The following is a 15,509-nucleotide window of genomic DNA, read 5'->3' as shown; positions in this document are numbered from 1 at the left end:
CTAAATCATGTCAGGTGAGAGCAAGCAAACACGGTAGCATGGAGCTGACACAGCCCACAGCTTCCTCCTTAGCCAGAAGAGGGCCGCGTTGGCCCCCAGGCAGGCTGCTCCCATCCCTTGGGCTGAGTGCTCCCGTGCGCCGGGCGGCTGACCCCACCAGGCCAAGCCGAGCAGCGGGCAGCAGATGAGGCAGCACCGGTCCAGCCAGCGCGGCGTGAAATGAGGGCACAGGGCTGCAGATAAGAAGGATCCTCGTTGCGTAAGTGGCTCAAACAAACTCTGTGGAGCGGTAAACACTGCGCGGCAGCAGTGCCTGGCACGCCGCTGCTCGGGGCTGACATCACCGAACTGCTGAGCCGGCGCGACTTCCAGCAGCAGCCCCACGCCTCCTAGCACGGGTACAAACAGCCTCCTCCTCCCCTCGGGTGAGGGCTGCCCCGGGGCCGCCACCAGGCCGGGGCTTCCCTCCGCGGCCCTCCGAGGCCCGCCCGCAGCAGCGACCGGCCCGCAGGCCGCACGGGGCTAAAGGGCACCGCAGCGAGATGGTGATACCCGGCTTCGTCCTCTCGGCGGCCGCGGGGGGCGGTGACAGGGCGCGGGGGACACTGGGGACACTCCTCCGCTGAGGGACGCGGCTGCCGTCCTCGTCCCGCCTCTCGGTGTCACGCACCGCCGGCACTGCGTGATCTCCGCCCGGCGCCAGTGTGGTGCGGGGCGGCGGAGGGCGGGGGGCGGGAGAGCAGTGCCGGTGCCGGTCAGGTACGCTGTGGAGGGGTCTCGTTGATGGGGTCTCCGGTCGGGTAGAGGCTGTCAGCGCAGCGTGCAGGCGGGTCGGGTGTGCTTACATGTCCTGAGAATAATTGCGTTTTGTTTTCTGATACAAAGGATTAAACATCAGGCCCAGAAATGAGGAAGGTTTTGTTTGTGGAGCCTGTCATTTTCATCTATGTGTTTGCCTCTTCCCTGACGAGCCCACTGGTGCAGCAATTCATCTACCGGCAGCTCTGGGAGGAAGAGTACAATTCCACTTTTGTAAGCAATAGCAGTATCAGCCACTGCGAGCAGAATAAAAGTAGCCCGGCTTATATCAAGCAGAAGGTAAGAGGGGGAAAATAAGTAACAATTGTAAATAAACTTACAGTCAGGACGTGCTGTCTCAGTCACCTCCTTTTATATTGCTTTACTTAGCCTTTTATATACAGAAAAGAAAGCAGTGGTTTTGTAACCCGCTGTCACTACTGTCTCATTGTTTTTGTATTGCACTGTAGGTAGCTGAGTGATTTAAAGGCAATAATTTGTCTCCAGACAGATACCGAGATAAATCTGTAGGAGGTGAAAATCATCTGGGAGGTCTGGGCCCAAACTGGCATTGTGCTGGTATTACTGTGGGTACAGCTGAGGGGTCCACCTTCCAGTTAACACCTGTGCATGTGTTCATGATCCGTCAGTCTGTCTTTTGTGACTTCTACATTCTTTGTGACTATGTAAAGTTTAACAAATGCCCTGTAATTTTCAGGAATGAGATCTGGTTTAGAACATATTTATTTCAGATGATTTACAAGGATGAGGAAAAGGAGAGATTCAGATTTTATTTTTTTTTTAAATGTAATTTTAAAATGTGGAAAAAATTTTAACTGATCTTTGGATAATCAAATGCAATTGGTGGTTTACCATTCAGAACGTTAGCCTGGCTTGTTGGAGTGCAAAGACATCTAGGTGACGGCACTGCATGGTCAATTACATTTTTAGCACTTTTTCATAGGGTTCAGCATGCTGGATAGCTAATAGTTGGTTGGAATCTCCTCTGTTGCACTTTCAGTACAGTTTTAATGCTATATTTCAGCAGTGCCAACTATGGACAGCCAGCAGAAGAGATGATCATATGTGACTTTTCCTTTCCCCTTTTCCACCGTTATTCCCCCCCATGTGTTGTATATTGCAGTTCTGCAGTTACTGGTTATGATTTGGATTTAACTGGGGCACTGACCCAACAGAAAGCTCATCACTTGGGTTTGGGTTTTTTTTTTGAGTTTGTTGCCTTTTGAGCTTTGCTTTTTTTCTGAAGCAGCCACTGCTCTGACAAACTGTGTGGCCACATGGTTGCTGTTTCTAACAGGGGATGGCAGAGGAAACACATTTCCAGAAGAGGTGCAACAGAAACCATCCTTGGCAACAAGTGGCAGTCAGATTGGATTAAGTGGAACACGAAACCACTGTAGGGTCAGAAAAGTAGATGGCTCAGACTGTAAATTGCTCAGAAGATGGAGTTATGGAAACAGTCACCGTCATTCCCCTGTGCTGCTGAAAAGGTGGCACTTAAAAATTTTTGCTCACATCTCAGAATTGAATCTGGTGTGCTACATATGCACAAGACTGAGCACCTGAGCTTATCTGTCCTGTTTATAATATGTAAACAAATGTTTTTAATGACTGAAGGTGTTCAAAGAAATAATTCAGGATTTTTAACATGGAGTAGGTTCTTCCTTATGTGACAGAAGCCAGCCTTAGTGAAAGAATGTGCAAGGGAAAAAGTCAATAGAATTGTAGTCCAGCACTCTTTCCTCAGCTGACCAATCAGCCATATGCAACCCACTGGAACTGATTCGGAGATAATAGCCATTATTGTCTGAGAAATGCTTGCACATTACTTCCAAAAAGTGTTTACTTTAGTATTGGCTCCGCTTTTGGTGTTGTCGGTGGGCATTTTGTCATGTGGAAGGAGCAGCTCTAAGAAAACCACAGGTGGTGCATACAGTTCTAATCACAGAGCCCATCAAGAAACCTACATTTCACAGACATTTCTGCACTTTGCACTTGCCAGAAACCTCCCGAATTCAACCTGATTTTCAAATTGTTACCACTTACGGTTCAGAATATAAGACTTTCATATTTCTTTTGCAAAACACTGAAGCAGAGTACTTAATTTCAGCTGAAGTTTAGGTAGCATCTCTGTGTAATATAGTAGTGAATTCACACATTGCAGGTTTTGCGGGATAAAGGTTACAAAGTATAATTAGCTTGGTATTTAACACAACACTTTCAAGACAGCAGTTGAATAATGGCCAATAGAACCTCTTCGTTTCCCTTTCCTGCCAAATTTTGATTCCCTCTTTTTCAATGATTGCCAGCAGTGCGTGAGCCTTTGAACAAGTACACTCTTGTCTGGATGTCTTGCCTGCATTTTGATACCACACTAGTTGCATAGTATAAGAATATAAACCAGTCAAAATCCCCATTCATTTCAGTGGAACCTCATCTCTGTGCTGAATAATTACTCCTGTGTAAAAGACTCTTTGACTCCTGGGTCAAAGAGTAGATTCGGTAACTCAACCCCAACCCGTTTCCTGAGAATATATGAAGTATGTGTTCTGGATTTTCCAAGACCATCCTAACTAATTTATGTTTATGGATGTTGTAAATTTTGCTGTCAGGAGTGTTCCCAACAGGCCCTGTTTGGCATTAACATTTTGAAGAACACCTCCCTAGACGATTTAGTATAAATCCTTCCGTTCTGAGAATGGAGAAGCTTTATATGAATTTCACCTATTTCAAAGTAAAATGTAAAAGGAAAATGAAGATAAAAATCACTTGGAGCCTGCAAGAAAGTAGAATATAATTCAAAAAAGGATAGTCTTTGCAGCATTTAGATTAATTATTTCCTACAATATGAAGGAAATTAGTCATTTTGCAATAAAATGAGTTCAAAAGTAATTTGAATGCAAGTTGAAGCAGTTTAATCACTGGCTTGGATAACTATATTGGTTTTCTTTTATCAGCTGAGAAAGAGCTATGTCATTAAACATTATTTGTCATCCATCTTATTTATGATCCAATCCATGCATTTTTAATTTTGTGGGCCTGTTAATTTATCGTGTCCTGTACATTGTTCAGCCTTAGGCACTACACTTCTCTCTTAATATAATCTTTATACAAGCAAATTGCTTATTCATTTTCATACTTTACATTTTGAAATCTGTGTTTTTAAGAAATATTTCTGTTTACCATGAGTACAACTTTTTTTCAAAGAACAGTGCATTTGTAGATTAAAAATCCCTGGACATTTCTCGTCAAATTTATGTAGTTCCACTGATTATTAAATTAAATTACATGATTTTAAAGATGCTGAAGTTTTGACCTATCATTTTCGATATTTTTTTCAATTGACTTCATAAAAAAATAAAGTAGACAATTGAGTGCCTTACACTCTAAATGGAGTTTTCCTGTACTTCTGTCTTTTAGTCTTCTTGTCAGTAGACAAATTTTTGTCAGCAAGTTTATGGTCATTCGCAGTATCTGGGTGTGTAGTCATGTTCCTTATGTTGCGCAACTACTTCCAAAATAATGAAACCCAAGTCTTTGCTGCTTTGTTCCTTCAGTTTTGCACTTCATTATGGTTTGGCAGTAATACTTGTATTGTATGGTTAAGATGATACATAAGATTTAGTTTTATTTCTAATATATTAGCATTTGTTTGACACTCATGTCTTTGAACATGATGATCCTAGTAAAGAAGCAATACTTGTAACTACATCAAGTGATCTTGTCAGCAGGGGAGCAGTTAAAAGATCAGAATAGCATTTTACATCTTGGTTTGTTCAGTCTTTATGGTTTTGACGCTTTCAGGGTGACAACAGTGCTGGCTAGTAGACGAACCTATCACAAAGTCCTAAGGTAGTCAGATACCATGAAGAGAGTAAAAGACTCCAGAATGCTGGGGATCTTGAGTGCTTTCCTTGAGGGCCCTGGTATCAATTGAATTTTTATCTTGCAATAAAACTTGTATCCTGTCAACAAAGGAAGAGGTTTAACAAGAAACTCGTGGTCTTTGCCCTTAAATTATAAATAAGAATATATAAAGCATTCAGCAGCTTTTAAAATTGCCCAAAGTACATTCCTGGAAATTCTAGGGTTTTTCCATCTTTTAAATGCTACTCAGTGAGGATTATGTTTGCTGCAGAGGAAACACCTGAAGTGTGGCATGTAGATGGCTTGAATACAGGCTGAGAATGACTTGGGAAGACTTACATTGCTGTACCTGCTGTGGACTGATGAGTGCAACTCCTGCCCATGTCAGTGGGATACCTCAGAAAACTGGAGGAAAACTTTCAGAGTGACTTTACTCTCTGCATCTAAGTTTATCTTACAGAGAGTAAAGGGTTTGTGTGAATGAAGTTACTACCTTTTCCCCTGCTACTCTTCTGTCTGATCAGGTGGTTGTCTCTGAGAAGGCTGTCATGGCTCTGTCTAGCCTGAGTTCATGCATTGAAGGCAAGATCTGAATTGGCCTGCTGAGCTGGCTTCATAACAAGATAGTGTTTTTTTTTATTATTATAATCTTTTCTTTAGTTCTTTTTTCTGCAGCCATCCCTGTTCCCTTAACTGATTGTTTTTCAGCTACATTTGATTTTTATACTTCTGTTAAAAATAATTTTTTCCCATAATGGATGTTTACAGTTTATTTTCATAGTATTAGCTGCTATTCCTTATTTGAATACCAGCTTAGCATATCTATAGAGACAACATTGATCTGGACAGTTTCTGAACCCAGAGTTTTCCAGTGTTTTAAAGAATACTTAACTTACATATCTGTGAGTCAGTATGATTTTTAATGCTGTGTTTCACATTTGTAGCTGTTGTTATTAACGTTGTACACTGGGATGTCACAGCAATTGCTGATCTGTCTACTTGCACAATGTGCTAGTCAGTGGATTGTTTCTTGTAACCTCTCTCAGTACAATTATTTTGGAGGAAAAATGATCTCCTGTGAGTAGGGAGCATGGGGTGTGTTCCCTAATCAAAATCTGTTTTACAACCAATTTCCAAGGGATTAAAATAGACACATTGCTCTTTTGCCATACCTTGTACTGAAGGAGATACTTACCGTGTAAGCACCAGCACTGTTAGTGCTCTTGTAAATGCACATTCAAAAGAATTGTTGTCTTGCCTCCATTGAAACTTCTCTGTCAAATGTATTAGTAAATCTGTATCTTAAGAAGCAAGTTCTGGCTTAAAATGTGACAAGGGATGTTTGAGGAATATTGAAGGTAAAAGTACAAAAGCAGGAGTCTTTGAATATGCAATTCCCTTGTTTTAACAATTACTGTAATATGCATTCTCATAAACATAATGTACTGTATTTTATAACAGGATAATATGTCACATAATCTTATAAAATTATATTGTACGTATTCTGTTTTATAATAACATAATTTATAATCTATAAACATGTACTGTGCTATTCATTATATTCCATGCTAATCATTATGCAAGTCTAATATTATTATAGATTATATGATTTATTTTTTTTTCCAATGCATTATAGTATTTACAATGATTTTTGTTTTCTCTTTTCAGGTAGTTCAAGAAAAAGCCTCTGTTTTTAATATGCTGTTAGACTTAACTGGAGCAGTTCCGAGCCTTATAGTTGCCTTTGTCATTGTAGCTAATGGGGATCGCCAGGGACGCAAAAGGTCTTTAGTTTTACCATCAGTGGGAACTTTGGTTGCTAATATTTGTCTCGCTGTAATATCATATTTTTCCTTGTCACTCTCTATCCTATTTGCGGTTGCATTTATTAGTGGGCTGTTTGGGAGTATAGCAACTTTCCTTGGAGGAGGCTTTGCTTATATAGCAGATGTGTGTCAGGATGAGAAGCAGAAAACAACACGAATAGCTGTGGTGGATTTGATTTTTGGAATTGTGTCTGGATTGGCAGGACTGTCATCTGGTTATATTCTAAGAGGAATAGGCTTTACATGGACATTTGCGACAGCATCTCTGCTTCATGCTGTTAATATTATCTGTATTATATTTTTTCTGGAAGAAACAGTAGATGTATCTGAATTCCAGCGTGAGGTACCAGGATCCTGTAAAGAAATTCTTAAAGAGACATTTTCTGGAGTGTACATGCTTTTTAAAACTGCCCCTTATAAGAAGAGAATTTTAATAATTGTGTTGCTTTTTACATTTATGATGTACTTGTTTACTGCGACCGGTGGGAGTTCACTTTTTACACTCTATGAACTAGATGAGCCCCTCTGCTGGGATGAAGTATACATTGGATATGGAGCAGCTGCCTCCACTTCTATCTCTCTGACCAGTTTTTTTGGTGTTTACTTATTTTCTAAATGTCTCAAAGACATTTATATTGTCTTTATCGGGATATTTTCTTACTTTGGAGGAATGGTCATGGCTGCTTTTGCCAGAACTACCCTGCTCATGTTTTTAGGTGAGTTTGGAATCAGTTATTTCATGGTCAACAGCTTACATGAAAATACTTCTGTGTTATCTGTAGTGAGTGCAAACTGGTAGATATTGGACTTACCAACTTGAAAGGTCATAGAGAGGTAAAATATACAAGGTTGGGCAGACTGATTTAGGATATAATTAAAATATTAAATGTGTGGAGAGAGAATGGAATTACTTGCTTATGATTTGGTTTAAGTTCATATGGATATATTAGATTTACTGATTTCTCTGCACTTGGATAATTGTGTCTCAGTGCACTTTCTGACTTTTCTATTGCTTTTTGCTATATGGGGAACTGAGCATTCAGAAGTATATGACATTCATTTGCAGTGTATTGGTAAAATACCATAGGTTTTTTTACTTCAGTATCTGATGACTGATTCATTGTCTTACAGTAAGAGTACCATCTTTGCTCTGCTTTATGCCTATTCCTGTTCTCCGAGCCATGCTGTCAAAAGTGGTTCTCACTGGTGAACAGGGTGAGTAGAATTCGGTTTTAAACAACATAATAATATGCTATTTCAGAACAGAGATGCACTAAGATTACCTTTAAACAAACAGATATGTATTGGCATTTTAAGACTGCTTTTCTTTCAAGTTCCATATAATATGACCCTGTGTCATGATATTCATGGGTTTTGATTCTGGATTTAATATAAACAACATGTTCTTAAACTACTGCAGATTTCAACCTTCAAAGGAGATACTGCTTTAAAAATAAAGACCATGAGGAACTTGAAGCAGAGGAGTGCTCAAGATTTATACCGCTGTGATTTTACAAGTGCTTTTATATTCACAAGATTTGGCATGTGGGGGGAAGATATTTCTGTTATTCAGTCAATGTCACACTTAACAATTTAGAAAGGTAAGCAGTAGGTGGTCAACCTTCAAAGCACTTGAAAACAATTAGATTTGGATCCTGAGCTATGTACCTGGCTTCACTGGTGCCCTCACATGCCCTAAAAGATGTAACATATTACTTATCAAAGTCATTTCCTTATGAAACACAGGAAAAAAAGCATGTTAGGCCTTAAAGTGTGGCTCTAATATACCATATTTCACTTTTGAAGAGCATAAACATTCTAGAAGCATTCTCCTAATTTGTTTGGTTTTATTTTTTAAAAGACATATCTTTAAACACTAAAACAAAGATCTCTTTGTACTTAACTATGCTAACATACACCTCTGGTTTGCAGTTTCTTGGCATTCTTCAGGGATTTAGGTACTTTGAGTAGTTTGATGCAGGAATCAGGTTGCCTCTGGTCATCTTTTTCTGCTTACCTATTGTGATTTTGTTTATGGTCCCATGAATATGAATGCATCTTGGGAAAATGTGTTTTGAGAAGACACTGATGGGATAGGTTGCCACTCCAATGGTTAGTTCAGTGCAAAAAAATGTTGTTTCTTTCTTTTCAAAACTGTGGAGATGGTTATGTGCTGAACCAGCAGTCTTTGTTGCATCAGAGCCTTTTCCACATGTACGGTTTAGTATGAGGTGTCCCTGCCCATGGCAGGGGAGTTGGAACTTGATGATCTTAAGGTCCTTTCCAACCCCAACTATTCTATGAGTCTATGATTCTAAGAGTAAAGATTAGAGAAGGAAGAAACAGGAAAGCGTGAAAATTGAGAGGAGAATGGGAAAAGGTAAGGGATTAAATGTGTAGAACATGGTTAGCTGAGGTGAGCAGTTTAAACTTCATGTAATAAGCAGATTCAAAAGAGTAAGTAAGGTGACATAATAGTGGCAAAGAAAAATTGTTTTGATCAGGGAAATTGGTTTTTTTGGTTTTGGAGTTTTTTTGTTTGCTTGGTTGGGGTTTTTATTATTCAAAAAACAAGTTTTTTATAGGAGTCCCCACAGAAGGTAGTGAAGACATATGATACTTCAGTGCTTGATACTTGCATAGCAGCTAAAATAATGTAGCTAGATCTTTCAAAATAAGTTTTGAAACTTCAGTACTTTGAAGGGGGGTTGGCTTTATATTGTTTTGTTTGTAATTCATCCATTTGTTTTTGGCAGGTGCTGTGTTTGCTTGCATTGCCTGTTTAGAAGTTGTGGTCGGCACTATTTCACTTTCAGTTTTTAATATTCTCTATGCAGCTACTGTTGCATGGTTTTCAGGCTTTAGCTTCCTCCTGTCAGCAGGCCTTTGCCTAATTCCACTGGCTGCCCTGTGGTAAGTATGGATCAAGAGGGTGCTTCTGACTGCTTTTGACAGTAATTTCCATTTTGACATGTGTTGAAGCTCAATGATTTAGTGCAGCAGTTCTCAAACTTCAGTATTTGCTAGTGTGCTCTAGTTTCACTCTTTTTCTTTCAACACCTACACCCCTACACCTCTGCTGGAGATTCCCATCACCAGTTCCATTCTGGCCCTGATCCATCTACTATGTCGTGAACTTGCAACCTAATTCCCCCAAACAGAAATCTACCCTGAATGTACTATTAATACTATGCTGTGCCCTTGACTGCATGTTGTATGTGTCCCTTGGTTTGAGATCTTTAAATGGTCTTTCTTACAGGAAACCCTTTCATGGAGAACAAAGATAACAGATCACTTGAAAGGCATGAGTTTAATTTTGCAATCTGAGCTATTCTAGGTGTTAATGAGAGTTATAAACATCACCAGTAATGCAGTGAATTTAATGGAAAGCTATCTGTCCTGATCCTTGGTTATGGGTACCTTGTGACCCAGTGCTGTTAAAATCTGTAACAAGATCTTCATTAATGTAAGGGCTCATATGAATAAACCTCTAGACATGTTTAATAAACATGCCTCTAGTTTTTGCATCTAGTCATACCTAATAACCATCTAGTAATACTGACAGTGAAATATCATTATTCATGAGTATTCACAATAATGAAGTTCACTTTAAATTATATCCACTATAAATTATGTCTTTTCAGGATGCTAGAATACAGATCTAAATGACAGGAGGATCACTTTTCATTAGATAGTTTTATACTCAGGAAAGGAAAGCTGTTTTTCTCAAGAGGGTGATACCCTTGCTTTCGTCTTTTTTCGTAATGTTTAGGCTTTACCTCAATCACCTTTATCTTTACATCAGCTGCATTTTAAGTTTTAAATAGGCAATGATAATGCTGCAGATTTAGAACATTTCACATCATTTCAAGTCTGTGCCTGTCTCACTGCATTGTTTTACACAGTCTATTCAGAGAAGGTGTCAGTGTACCCATGGTGCCCAGGAAGGCCAGGAGCGCCCTGGCTTGTATCAGAAATAGTGTGGCCAGCAGGACCAGGGAAGTGACTGTACCCCTGTACTCAACACTGGTGAGGCTGTACCTTGAATCCCATGTTCAGTTTTGGGCCACTCCATTTAAAGGCCTTTTCCAACATAAACCATTCTATGATTCTAATTTGTACTAATGGTGACTTAAGACTGAGGTAGTGATGGGTCTCAGACCCAAGGGATTCTTGTGTGTGTGGAGAATAATTTTCAGTAGAGTAATAAAAAAATGAGGATTTCAGTTATATTAACAAAGGGTTTAGTTGAGTGCTGTATGGTAGAGCAAATTAAGAAAGCACTCTCTTCTGTGCAGAATGTAACAGGTATTTACCATCAGTTAGTCCATCCTGCAATCAGGACTGCATTCATCATCACTATGAATTCTTTAAAGTTATTTTTCATTTCTTTCTGCCATTAATGTTTCAGATATTCTATGCTTTCAGTAACCTTTCTCTAAAATCTTTCTTTCAATACTGTAGTGCAATGTTACTGTTTGAGACCTGAAAGAGTAGTTGTTCCAGTCTAATATATCAGTCATTTAGTGCTTATCAAAGACAGCAGTAATGATATTGTCTAACTGGTATAATAGGGGCAAGCACTGTCATTGCTTTTGCTTACTAGGATACCTCAAAAGCTTTGTGCCACAGAAGATGGCCATAACAGAGCTATCAAGTGTGTTTGTTGGTGCTGAATCAGCATACTACCTTTAACTATCTCAGCTAAAGATATATGTCTTATCTGTGTCTTACAGCTGGCTTCTGTGCACAAGCTGGAATGAGGAGGACTTGGCTCTGCTTGTATCTGAAGAAGTTTCCAGCATAGAAAGCATTGATAGTTGAACAAAGGATTCATCTACTTGGGTTTTCTATTCTGACATGCAGTGGCAGAGACCATTATGTCATACAGAGACCACAGAGAGAACACAACAGTTGCAGATGCAATCTCAAAGTGGCCCTGCAGCAATAAGCACTAAATAGGTAGCACTCTATATCCAGTCTCGTTTTAGCACTTTAATAAAGCTAGCTCTCATACTTAACTAGGCAAATAGGCTGGCAATGGAGATTTTAATGCTGCTTTCGACTTGAATTAAAAAAAAAAATAAGGTAGGATGATACTCTTTGCACTTACTTACACTTCCTCAAGTTTGAGAATGTCAGCTGTGGATTCTGATACATCTTGTATCATTTTAAGTGGGGTGACAGAGATAAGCTTATCAACTCCCTACAACTACATGAAAGTAAGGATGGAGAGAGGAGGTGGCTGATCTCTTTTCCCAAGCAACAAGTGACAGGACAAGAGGTAACAGCCTCAAGCTGTGCCAGAGGAAGTTTAGACTGGATATTAGGAAAAATTTCTTCACTACGAAAGTGATCAGGTATGGAACAGGCTGCCCAAGAATATGGTGGAATCACTGTCCCTGGAAGTGCTCAAAAAACAGGCAGATGAGGCCCCTGGTGATACAGCAGTCCTGGGGTAAAGGTTGGACTTGATGATTTTAAAGGTCTTTTCCAAGCTGGTTGATTCTGTGGAAAACTCACAAGGTGATGGCAATTCTGCTGCAGCCACCGGAGTTCATGCCAGCTGAGGGTGCGGTCCACTGTGTACATCTTAATAGGCCTGTTTTAATGGTGAAGCCCCCAAACCTATGTAAAATGACTCAACTAAACGGCATTTGTTTTCAGAAAGCAACCCAGCTGGAGGCAGTACTTGCACATGCTGTAAGTAGACTCACTGCTCTGCAGTTAGCAGAGTGTCTGTGCAAGTTTAATGTATGATGTGGGGACCTTGCCTGTGACCTGACTTAGTTCTTAAAATGGATTTTCACACAGAGATGTCGTACTTATTTCAGCTTGCAAAGTGTGAAGTTAGGCCCATGCCTACAATTTGCAGAGGCCATATTGCACGTCTATTTTTATAGTTTTCTATTTATTAGGGTCTGGATACAGAGACCTATTTTTTTGTCCCATAGATACTTCTTGTTTTCTAGTTAATTGGCTCCACTTGGCTTAAATGTTTCTTCTAGTGAAAACGTGTAGTAGCATTTCTTTGCAGTAGGTCTTTATTATTTTTTTAACAACCCTGAAATGAGGTGACCAAATCTGAATCGTACATCTAATCATCTTGCAATGAATGCAGCATAATTTATGAGCACTTCAACAGCATTTCGTCTTCAAAGCACTTTATAAATGCTATTAAGAATCTCCTTCCACAATAGATATTATCCTCCCTGTTACAGAGAAAGAGAAATTAAGGGAGGACAAGTGACTTTCCCAGGGCCACACTGCAAACTGGTAAGGCTGCCAAACCTAGGAACTGGTTTCTGCATTGACTCTTCACCTTTTTGATTGAGATCTTTAAGTAGAAATTATCCAGAGTATTAGCTTCTGGAACATAGAGCAGAAGTGTAAATAAAACACCATGTTAAGGACCACTGCCATGTGTTTTTTAATGTGACAGTTTGACAGCCAATACTGCTCCGATCCCTGAAAGCACAAGTGAGTTGTGTAAGACTCTCATCCCCCAAAACAGATTAGGTAGAGAAGTCAAAATGATGTAAAGTGGTTGATATTCACACAAGGAAAACTCTAGGAAAGCAACTATGATGTGTGAACTGCCTACAGATGCACAAAGTGTAGCATTAAAAATGAAGACAGACATCGCATATGCTGTATAATCAATGATCTGCTTACAGCTATTAATATCCATCATACAAACAGAGTACTTCTGCAGAACTTCTCAGTGGTATACCACCAAAAAATACCAGTACCACCTCATGATGATACTATTGTACATCCTGTTTGATTGATAGCATTTTTTTCCAAGCTATGTATTGTGATCATGGAGAAGGTCAATAAGGTAGAGGGTTTAAATGGGATGGGGGGTTGGAACTAGATGATCTTAAGGTCCTTTCCAACCCTAACTATTCTATGATTCTATGGTTCCAAATAATGCAGGAGACCACTGCCTCCCACTGATGAAAACAGTGCTGTTTATCCAGGGCAGGGGAATGAACATTTACACAGCTAACAGCTATAGCCAACTCTTACACTTTTTGAACTACCAAGGCTGATGTTGGCTATTAAAGTTTAGACATCAGCCAGTAAATAAAACTGCGTATCTCTCCTCCCTTGAGCTGCCCAAGTTGCTGCCAACTTGTTGGAGAAGCGAGCTGTTTTACAATAATCAGTGGGTCCAAAATATAATGAGTGCTTGTTGAGAGATTAAGAGAACACTAGCACAAAGATTACATTGTCTTCCTTGCCTCTTCATTATGCAGTTCTGTAAGGCTTTATGAAATTTAACTATTTCTCACAAAACTGCCTGAAAAAGTAAAGCTAATGAAGTAGGGGTGTGTGCCTTCACTTCCTCTTCTGCAGTGCACACCTCTGCTAGCATTCAGGTGGCAACAAAGCACACCAGTTCTGCAGTGGCATTGTATTGGTGCAAATGAGAACAAGCATGTACACTTCAGGAATGGCTTTATTATGGTTTGATTTTGGTGTACAAAGTACTTGCTATTTGCAAAGCATTTCTGGTAGGTGCAGTATTAAGAACTAGCTGTAAGTTTAGATCAAAACACATGAAGGACATGAACTGTGTTGTTAAAGCACCTAGCACGGTGCAAGCTGAAGAAACCAGGTACTAATGCACTTCAGATTATTAAAATCTTACAAGTTTATAATAGTTGTTCTATTTGTATATAAATGCAAATTATTTTGACATTAATAATTAAATTTGTTTTTCTAACACTTCTGTTGTATTTGTAGTTCTTGCTTAGTTTTTGACAAATGGCCAATGGGATGGCTGGTGGAGGACTGTTTACATAAACAGAAGTATCAGCACCATGGTATCATCTAGGAAAATTTTCCACAACGAGAGCACTCAGACATTGGAGTAACCTCCCTGGGGAAGTGTTGGATTCCCCAGCGTTGGATGCTTTTAAGATTCAGCTGGGCAGGGTGCTGGGCCATTTAGTCTAGGTCATGCTTTGCCTAGAAAGGTTGAAGCAGATGATCGTTGAGGTCCTTTCCAGCCTGGCGTTCTAGGATGACAGCAGTGCAGGAAGATGTGCTTCTGCCTTCCTCCTGCACTTTGAAGGAAGGATACTTTCCAAAACACCAGCACCGAAAAGAGGTGGGGATGTGCAGAGCAGGGAGAGCACTGTTTGCGCAAGAAGTCAGAATGGAGACTTGCGTTGCATCTGCATGGCCAGTGGATCTGCAAATGCTTCCCTCACATGCCCTTTGCTCTTGGATGTCTCTTAGACATACCATTTGCTTTCCAGCCTTGCTTATCACTAAAATCAGCTTCTGTGCAGATATAATGGACAACATAAGCTCCTTGCTCTGAATTTGTCTTGATCTCACCCAAGATTATAACAAACAAAACTACCTAGAAATTACATCCAACCTCGTAATCTGTGAGAAACTCCAGTTAAATTATTTATCTTAATGTAGTTTTGCTCAGATACAATAGTATTCATCTTTTAACCAACACCAGGAAAGGCCAGTTAGCTGGACACACTGAAGCAGGGAGCTACAAGATACCAGTAACTGTACAACTTTGGGATGGCTCCCTGTTTTCTGTATCAGCTGTAACAATGCTGACAGCAAGGCAGACCTAAAAATCATCCTAAAATCCATGCCTGTATCTTAATTTATCCCAGAGGCAGCAAGGTAATCCCTCAGCTTTTCTGTGAGCCTATAGCAACACAAAGCCTACTGAACCTCAAGCTTGCTTTGTAAGAGTTCACTTTTGCTTTATACAAAACTGCCAAGGAACTTGTCAATTATAAAATATCATAGCCAGTAGTTCCACGCTTCTACATTCAGTTTATTGGTCCTATATTTAACCTCAATAGGGAAAAAAATACAAATGAAGTAACTTGTATTTCATAGCACAAGCCTCTAATTTCTGCAACTCTCAAGTGAAATAATTTTAGAAGCTTCACTTCTTACATGAAACAAGTCTAAATATAAAACCACTGGTAATGTGTCTCATACTGTGTCATC

General features: G+C 39.8%; 1 protein-coding gene across 3 annotated transcripts; it reads left to right on the top strand.

Annotated features, from left to right (window-relative positions):
- Positions 1-279: 279 nt before the first annotated feature.
- Positions 280-12,925, top strand: SLC46A3 (solute carrier family 46 member 3). 3 transcript variants are annotated; one of them, XM_057410391.1, is made up of 6 exons: positions 280-398; positions 886-1,098; positions 6,355-7,228; positions 7,644-7,727; positions 9,269-9,425; positions 11,249-12,925. In XM_057410391.1, the coding sequence occupies exons 2-6, from the start codon at positions 907-909 to the stop codon at positions 11,334-11,336; spliced, it is 1,395 nt and encodes a 464-aa protein (XP_057266374.1). In that variant the 5' UTR covers positions 280-398; positions 886-906; the 3' UTR covers positions 11,337-12,925. The 3 variants fall into 3 exon arrangements, with proteins under 3 accessions (XP_057266374.1, XP_057266373.1, XP_057266376.1); XM_057410390.1 differs by lacking the exon at positions 280-398 and adding an exon at positions 474-707; XM_057410393.1 differs by lacking the exon at positions 280-398 and adding an exon at positions 713-759.
- The last annotated feature ends 2,584 nt before the right edge of the window (positions 12,926-15,509 follow it).

This window comes from Pezoporus wallicus, unplaced genomic scaffold (assembly GCF_028554395.1).
Source record: "Pezoporus wallicus isolate ANWC-B61680 ecotype Strahan unplaced genomic scaffold, APGP_CSIRO_Pwel_v1 contig_1876, whole genome shotgun sequence".
Lineage (NCBI taxonomy): Eukaryota > Metazoa > Chordata > Aves > Psittaciformes > Psittacidae > Pezoporus > Pezoporus wallicus.
Note: the sequence above shows the minus strand (reverse complement) of the source record. Positions and strands in the feature narration are given on the sequence as shown.

Coding starts and splice junctions, on each gene's coding strand:
- SLC46A3 (XM_057410391.1), top strand. CDS start 907: ATGAGGAAGGTTTTGTTTGTGGAGCCTGTCATTTTCATCTATGTGTTT. Junction 7,229..7,643: donor TACCCTGCTCATGTTTTTAG/GTGAGTTTGGAA, acceptor ATTGTCTTACAG/TAAGAGTACCATCTTTGCTC. Junction 7,728..9,268: donor GGTTCTCACTGGTGAACAGG/GTGAGTAGAATT, acceptor TGTTTTTGGCAG/GTGCTGTGTTTGCTTGCATT.